Source organism: Polyergus mexicanus, unplaced genomic scaffold, assembly GCF_030449975.1.
Source record: "Polyergus mexicanus isolate NDT 795.1 unplaced genomic scaffold, iyPolMexi1.0 SCAF_22, whole genome shotgun sequence".
NCBI lineage: Eukaryota > Metazoa > Arthropoda > Insecta > Hymenoptera > Formicidae > Polyergus > Polyergus mexicanus.
The window spans coordinates 2,134,551-2,142,567 of record NW_027223342.1 but is presented as its reverse complement, the minus strand read 5'-3'; the positions used below and the strand labels follow the sequence as shown (position 1 = coordinate 2,142,567).

Below are 8,017 nucleotides of genomic sequence, written 5' to 3'. Positions count from 1 at the left end.
TGTGCCTCCTTGTCAGCGTGATTCATTAGACATTCTTCAGTTTACTTTTTGCACAATTGTTAAGTACTTCGTTCTAATTAGCCAGTTAAACTAACGATTGTATCATTATACGAACAGTATCGACATTTAAAACTTCGGGAATTTATTACTTTTGAAAAATTTGGAAAGCATTATTTAAGCTATTATTTTATAATGGCATTCCTCGATTCCACGGTTATTAATTTAACTCACCACTGTCCGTAATATACCCATCTATCTATCGCTTCAGCTCTTTGCAACACATGAAGTCATGTACATATTTTCATTTGTAATGCACGGATATCTCTGTTTAGAAAAATAATTTTATAAAAGTTTCGCAGAAAAAGAAATTTGATTCTATCGTCTAACTTAAATTAGCTAGTCAATTAGCTACTCGGATAATCGCTTAACTTTTAATTATCATTCAATTGAAATTTTTTAGTGATGCCACAAAGAATCAAGCGACGAAGAGAGAAAAAATTTATGCAGTCTTATCGATCGTGAAAGACTTAAATATATAGAATGGCCGTAAATACGATTGCTAATTTTTTTTTTTTTGATATCCACAAATTATTGTATGAAATTTAGCCTTTCAAACATGATTCAGAGAAGAGAGATGATACTTTTTGGCACGGGGTATATACAGTTGACACAAGCGATTTGATTTATGTAACAATTAGGTCTTTGCTTGCAGTTTTACAATTCAAGCTTGCTCGATGTATCTCACAAATAAATTCATTTTTTTCTTTCTCTTTACATAATTCTATATCCATCACCACAATCAATTTTCAGCAAATTTTGAAAGTATAAGTACGTAACCCGAAAAATTCATCTACATAGTAACCTTGCTTTTTCTTTTTTTTTGTATGTATATATACGCATGTGTGTATTTATGAGAATATATTGATATCCAGTATACAAAATATCAACGGCTATTCAAACAGGATAGATACTTTTTTCCCTTTCTCCCTCTCCGCTCCTTTCTACACTTAAAAGTTATAAGTAATTTAGCATTTTAGTTTGCAACATTCAAGTGTAATGTTCAGGTATAGTACTCTTATCACAATATTGTCATAAATTTTATATGATATCTCTCTCTCTCTCTCATTCGCTCTGTTTCTTTCTAAAATTATTTATACAATTTTACATGTTAACAGATAATTCGTAAAATCATTTAGAATGTTGTCATAACATGTATTCTATAACAGCAATAGTAATCTGTTTGCTCACACATCAAGTCATTCTCGTATGAATATAATCTTTTTTTTTTATATATATTTAATATATTTCTGTCGCGCGCGCGCGCCCATTTTTCTTCAGATAAAATATATAAACTAGGACATTCCGAGAAAAATGTGAAATTCTGAATAGCTTTCTAATATTTCTAATAACACTTTTGCACAACGTTAGCCTTATAGAGTTTAGCATCTAATAGCAATAGAGGATATTGATAACGTGTATTCTGACACAGTAATATCTATATATATGCACAATACATAAAATCATTCATAGATCACTTTCAATGCATGATCAAGAGATTATTCTTCCTACATAGCATGAGAAATAAACAGCTGGATTATTCACAAACGATAGTTTTAATGTATGTTTAATCTCTTCTGGATCTAGTAATGTTGTTCAATTATTCGAACGATTTACACGATGATAATTGTCTAAGAGAGCTGTTTACAAAATAACGTCTGATATAACAAGATACATACAAAATTCAGTTGTAATGATATTTTTGTATAAAAAATTATACAAAAATATCATTCTCGTTTTTCTTTTTGCCATCATGCTTGTTCATGAAACGAAAGTTGAAATTATGAGATCTATTGCTAACTATAATTATGCTAGCTAACATGTTATCATAGCAATCCTGTATTTTAATTACAATGTAATTGTAAAAACGTAGTCAAAGATATATGAAAGCAGTATGTTAGAGCATTCTCTGTCATACTTGCAAATAAACTTCAAATCAGTTTCAGTAAATTATGTTTCAGTCATAATGTATAAAGAAAAATTTACAAATATATGTTTTTCGCTTTAGAAAAGGTTTGAGAGCTTCTAAAAGCTCAACAAGAAATCAATATTTCTTTATAACATTATTCATAGTATTATCCATATGTACACTTATGCTGCAAAAATATCGATATTTTATCAGCTCTCTCTTTGTTTCTCTCTCTTCCTTGGATTTTATCAAATAAATCTTTTCGTGGTCATCATTCAATTTTCATAGACATGAAATATATAACAGCATTAATTAATTAACAAATCTGTGAATTATCTGTGAGTTATCACAAGATATATCACGTAGCTTTTGTTTCTCAAAATTTTTAACATTTTTATATACATATCTTTGTATAAATATACATTGCACACATCAATGCACATTGGGATAAATCAGAATTCTATTTAAATTATACATTTTCATTATCACATTATGGTATAATTCATACTGTGCCATCTCATTTGTGATGTTATTTATACCCCATTCCATGAAACTTATATTACTGATGTATTATTCAACAAGAGAACGTGTTAAAAATGGGCTAATTGTTACAAGATTTTCGACACTCTGTCTTTGAAACAGAAAATAATCTATTACTAGCGACTAATTATATAGAAAAATACAAGGCATTATATTATAAGCAGTACATCAGCAATATAAGCTTACCGTTTTCGGAGATTGTCTTGCATTATGAATATTACCATGGAATATATATATGGAAATACTTTCTGCATTTTGCCTTTCTACCATTCATATTAAGACCGCAAAGATTAAGACCGACGTTTAAGTAACAGCGAGACAATGCGTACAGAATTGTTTCTTCTTAATATAGAAATAGTACGATTGTACAAATATTCTTTATAAGATTACTCAACGAAAGAAACATAAATGGTCTAAGTACCATTCTTAATCATTACACAACTTTATGATACAGATCTACTGTATACATAGTTCTATAATTATACAAATAAAATAATATGCTATTATGGACATATAAAGATACCTAAGAAAATTAATATGTGGACAAGAATTGTCTTGTTAATAATGATAATTATGACTTATGCCACTCTTATAAATGCAAGATAGTGGACTAAGAGAAATGAAAAACGTACAAAAAATCTTCGTCCTATATATAGCGCTTTCACGCGATCTGGAAGTCATGACTAACTATAAAAATCATAATTAATCGAACAAACTAGTCCAATTACTATTATGTACAAAGAGAAAGGAACGATTTTTGGTCAGATGGTCGCGATTAGTAAGTCATTTAAAACACACCTGATTTGTCGAAAGCGACAAACTTTGGACCAAACATGATTCTCATTCTATGTCCTTTCGTAAGGAACAATATCATTAGCATTGCGCATAATCATCCTCAGTTATCCTTACGAGCCTTTTTTTTACTCTTTTTCTGAGGCTTTGCTTCTGTCCAGACGTCTAGAATATAATTATATAAAAAAAAATGTATTAAACAATTCGTAAATATATCTTGCCATAATTTCGTTGTTAACACAACAAACCTCCCAATTCGTCGAACACAGCGGCTTTCTCTTTACTTTCTACCACTTTATTCTCTTCATTATTTGTGGCTACTTCTTCCACGTTAGCTGGTTTTTCTTGCGGTTCTTCTATAACAGGCTTATTATCCGATTTTGGTGTGGATGATACCGAAACGGATGTATTTTCATTCTCGGCAGCTTTTTTATTCTTCTTTGATTTTCTCTTTTCTTCTTTCTCGACTTTCTCGACCTGTGCATTTATAAATAATTAGTCAACTAAAATAAATTTGCTGTAATGTTATGTAAATGCAAATGTACCTTGTTCTGTTCTTCTTTATCTATTTCTTTGATTTTACCTATCTCTTCGTCAGAGATAGATGTGAGAATCACATCTTTCTTCTCCTTCTCCTTGAGTTCCTTATTTTCTGTTTCTTTAGCAGTCTTATCTTTGATTTCAGGCTTTTCCTGTTCTTTTTGCTTGGCCTCATTTATTAAATCAGCCTTCTTAGAAATTTTCTTATTTTTCTTTGAAGGAGATTCCTCCTCCTTCCTTTTATTCTTCTTGTCCTTACGGGAATAAGCTTGCTCCCAGTCTCCTGTTATTAATTATAATATTGACATCAATAGATAATAGCATAAAACAGTTGTACGCAAGAAATTTTATCTATCTTTACACTAATACATATGAATCAACCAACCATCGTCAAAGTCCACAGGTTTTTCCTGGAATAAGTTCTTCAAATTCTTCTTGTTCTTCATCTGTTCCACTTTGTTCTCTTTGCCAATCTTAGCTGAGAGATTCTCCTTCTCTTTCTTAGTTGTGGTGATCTTGTTGTCTTCTTGTTTACGCTCTTTTAGCTTACCATCAACATCATCTCCTTTCGTAGCTTTCTTTGGAGCTTCCGCCTTTACAGCTAATGTCTTTTTAGCTGGGCTTGTTTTTTCAGATGCAATTTGTCCATTAGCTGCTTTCTACAAGAAAACATTTAATAAGAAACATTTTTATATATAATAATATTATATAACTGTATATTATATCTATTATTAAAATATAAAATACAGCTTTTTCTCTAAATAACAGATATTAAATAAAGTTTTTAAATAATGTGATTTTGTTACTTGTATAAAATTAGGTCAGGCTAAGATCTTTTAAAACTCTCATAAATATATATATTCCTTTGTTTTATGCACATTTAGCAAATTACATGACTTAATTTCAAGCTTTATCTGCTTAATATAAAAGTCTCTTATTCTCAATACCATAAAATTATATTTACACAATAAATCTGTTCTTATAAAAGACATAAAATTTTTTTTCTCTATATTTTTTATACTTAAGGCGAAACAATATGTAAATGAAATCCAACTTAAAAAAGGAACAAAGGCGGTGAAAAAGCGCCGATAAAAAAAAAACAGAACTATTTAATCTCACATGTGACATAAGAATGCGGGAACGTGACGAGAATGCCATCGTTGACAAAGAAAAACAAACCCTCAGTGTCGTAATGTTACATCATAGTACGCGAGGAGAGGAAGAAGGAAAACAGCCACCTGGCAAGCCACCTTCTCGAATTGGAAGAACCAGCTGATTAGCCGATGTGTGTGCGTGTGTATCGGCATTCACAAAAGAGCAACCATATGGCAGACGATCGCGACATAGATATCTACGAGGAAAAGGGCGCGGAACGCGAGAGAGAGAGAGAGAGAGAGAGAGAGAGAGAGAGAGAGAGAGAGAGAGAGAGAGAGAGAGAAGCTCGCGTCGCAAAGAAACGACGTCATTTCGCTAACCTTCTCGCGGACCTTGCCACGCTTCTTGGCGAATTTTCGGTCCACGTCAGAGCCTGCGGACAGTTGCGCGAACGGCGGCTGTTCGGCCTTCTTGAAGCCGAAGACGAACACGAGAATGGCGAAAACCAGCACGACACCCACGGGGACCGCGTATACGTATTGCGAGTGCTGCAACAGCAGACCGACGTGGTCCATGGCAATGGCCGACGTGTCTGCGATGTGACGGCCGAATTCTATTGTATCCGAAACACGGGGACGATATCGCAGACGTTGACGGTAATAATAGCGACGACGACGACGACGACGACGAATACGTGGACGAAGCAGACGCGACGCGACGCGCAGACGAATCGGTCAGCGACGCAGCAAGCCCTCTGTCGGACGCGCGAAGAACTGACGTCTGACGTCTACCAGTCGAGCGCTCACCGACCGCTGACGCGGCTATGACGCGTACCGCGGCGGACTTCAGAGCGTCGCTGGCGGCAACTGCGGCGGACTTCAGAACAATGCTAGTGGCTACCTCGGCGGACTACAGAGGGCGCGTGCGCTAGCAGCAACTTTGCGCAATTTCACGACATTGTTTTGCCATTAACCTCAAACTACGATTCCGCAAAACTTATTGCAATATATGTAAAAATACAAGAATTGAAATACAATAATATTATATATATATTTCGATTTTTTAATAATAAACTCATACTCTTGAATATCTGAAACTAAATATCATGTTTTTCCCGAACGCTAAAAAATGAACTTATCTGTTAAAAAATCGTCTTCGAATGAAAACATAAATGACAATCTTTATAGATATAAATTAGATGTCAAATAGAAATCTTGGATTACGAGTTTTAAAAATCGAGAACTCTTGGAATTAAATTCTACTGCAGTTTATACACATATATAATTGTATAATTTGACATATAGTTTTGAGACAATTTTGTGTAATTATGTTTACAGTATGGAAATAGTAAAATAATATTTACAATGATGCCGAAATTGTTCGTCATTTGAATTTTACATAACTACGCAAGGTCGAGCGTGATTGATGATCGACGATCATGTGAAAACTTGACGCGACCTCATTCATACTCTTTTACGTCGCGCAACAAACTCAATTATCGCAATATTATTCAGCGATCGCATGTTCATTTCCAATTTGATTTGCTATCGTTAATCAATCGGTGATTTTTCACAATGTTGGAGGGAGTGAAGCACGTGCTGTTAGTGCTTTCGGGAAAAGGAGGCGTCGGTAAATCAACAATAAGCACTCAGCTAGCACTTGCTTTGAAGGAATCAGGTTTTCGAGTGAGTTTTCTCAAAGCTATTTCGCGACAATACAGATGAAATAATTATGTTTTTTACATAATATTTAAATAATTTTATAATTCTTTTTACATTATTGTCGAAGCAATAACGAACACATATTTTGACAAATAAACTTTTCCCTTTTTATCGAATTAAATATTTCTATAATTTTTACAATCTAATTTCTTTATAGAAATTAATTAAGTAAAGCTAAATACAAAGCATAATTAATGACAGGTTGGGATCTTGGATGTCGATCTCTGTGGCCCCAGTGTGCCTTATTTGCTGAACTTGGAAGAGAAAGATGTTCACCAGTCCTCTGAGGGGTATATTCTGTTGCTTGTATAATAATTTATCAATAATTATATGCTATAAACTAATGGAGTAAATTGATGTTGTAGATGGATACCAGTATTCGCAGATGCAGAACAGAAACTGTCAGTCATGTCAATTGGCTTTCTCTTGAAAAATCAAAATGATAGTGTTATCTGGCGTGGTCCTAAAAAAACTGGTATGATCAAGCAATTTTTAAACGATGTAGTTTGGCGGGATATTGATTATTTGATCATTGACACACCGCCTGGCACTTCTGATGAACATATTACAGTCATGGAGAATCTAAGGTTAATAAGCGCATAGTTTTACAACTGCTAATTGATTGCAGGAGAAAAAAATAGCATTAATATTTGTCGATTACTGCTATATAATTATAATAAAATATTAATTAAAATTATTGCAGAAATGTAAATTGTGATGGTGCCATTATAGTAACTACTCCACAAGCAGTTGCAGTGGACGATGTTCTGCGAGAAGTAACATTTTGTAGAAAAACAGGAATTCATATAATTGGCATTATTGAAAATATGAGTGGCTTTGTTTGTCCTTCGTGTACGGTAAATATCTTTTCACACATTAAGTGCAATTCAAAATTTTACACTATTCACCATATAGATTTAATAAATTTTATTGTTCACAGGAATGTACCAATATATTCTCTTCTGGTGGTGGAATAGCTCTTTCAGAGATGGTGAAGGTTCCATTTTTGGCAAAGATACCTATAGACCCACAAGTCGGCAAATTAGCAGATAAGGGACAAAGTGTCCTGGTGACATTACCTGATAGTCAAGTTGCACAGGTGTTTCGAAAGTTAGTTGAAGAACTCACCAAAAGTAAGGAAGCTTAAAAACAAAGTTTGGTAGCAATGTGTGATTTTTAGCATTATATGTATGATATTTGCTTGTGATTATTGTTATTTTTATAATGGGCAAACTGATCTACAAATATCTAAAATATATCTGTTTTTATATTATTAATTAATAATATATATAATTAATTAATTTTTTATATTATTATTTAATGTATAATTGCAAAAAAACAAAAAATAAATAATGGTGTTATT

General features: G+C 32.9%; 2 protein-coding genes across 4 annotated transcripts; one reads left to right on the top strand and one right to left on the bottom strand.

Moving 5' to 3' along the window:
- Positions 1 to 6: 6 nt before the first annotated feature.
- On the bottom strand, positions 7 to 5,709 carry LOC138942260 (DNA ligase 1). 2 transcript variants are annotated; one of them, XM_070312362.1, is made up of 5 exons: positions 5,314 to 5,709; positions 4,224 to 4,497; positions 3,844 to 4,121; positions 3,547 to 3,775; positions 7 to 3,463 (listed from the first exon to the last, which is right to left on the bottom strand). In XM_070312362.1, the coding sequence occupies exons 1-5, from the start codon at positions 5,506 to 5,508 to the stop codon at positions 3,402 to 3,404; spliced, it is 1,038 nt and encodes a 345-aa protein (XP_070168463.1). In that variant the 5' UTR covers positions 5,509 to 5,709; the 3' UTR covers positions 7 to 3,401. The 2 variants fall into 2 exon arrangements, with proteins under 2 accessions (XP_070168463.1, XP_070168464.1); XM_070312363.1 differs by lacking the exon at positions 5,314 to 5,709 and adding an exon at positions 4,958 to 5,180.
- On the top strand, positions 5,335 to 8,013 carry Nubp2 (NUBP iron-sulfur cluster assembly factor 2). Of its 2 annotated transcripts, XM_070312365.1 has the most exons (6): positions 5,335 to 5,943; positions 6,271 to 6,618; positions 6,856 to 6,944; positions 7,020 to 7,241; positions 7,358 to 7,511; positions 7,595 to 8,013. In XM_070312365.1, exons 2-6 carry the CDS (start codon positions 6,508 to 6,510, stop codon positions 7,799 to 7,801), a joined length of 783 nt encoding a protein of 260 aa, XP_070168466.1. In that variant the 5' UTR covers positions 5,335 to 5,943; positions 6,271 to 6,507; the 3' UTR covers positions 7,802 to 8,013. The 2 variants fall into 2 exon arrangements, with proteins under 2 accessions (XP_070168466.1, XP_070168465.1); XM_070312364.1 differs by lacking the exon at positions 5,335 to 5,943 and having other exon boundaries at positions 6,175 to 6,618.
- Positions 8,014 to 8,017: the final 4 nt, after the last annotated feature.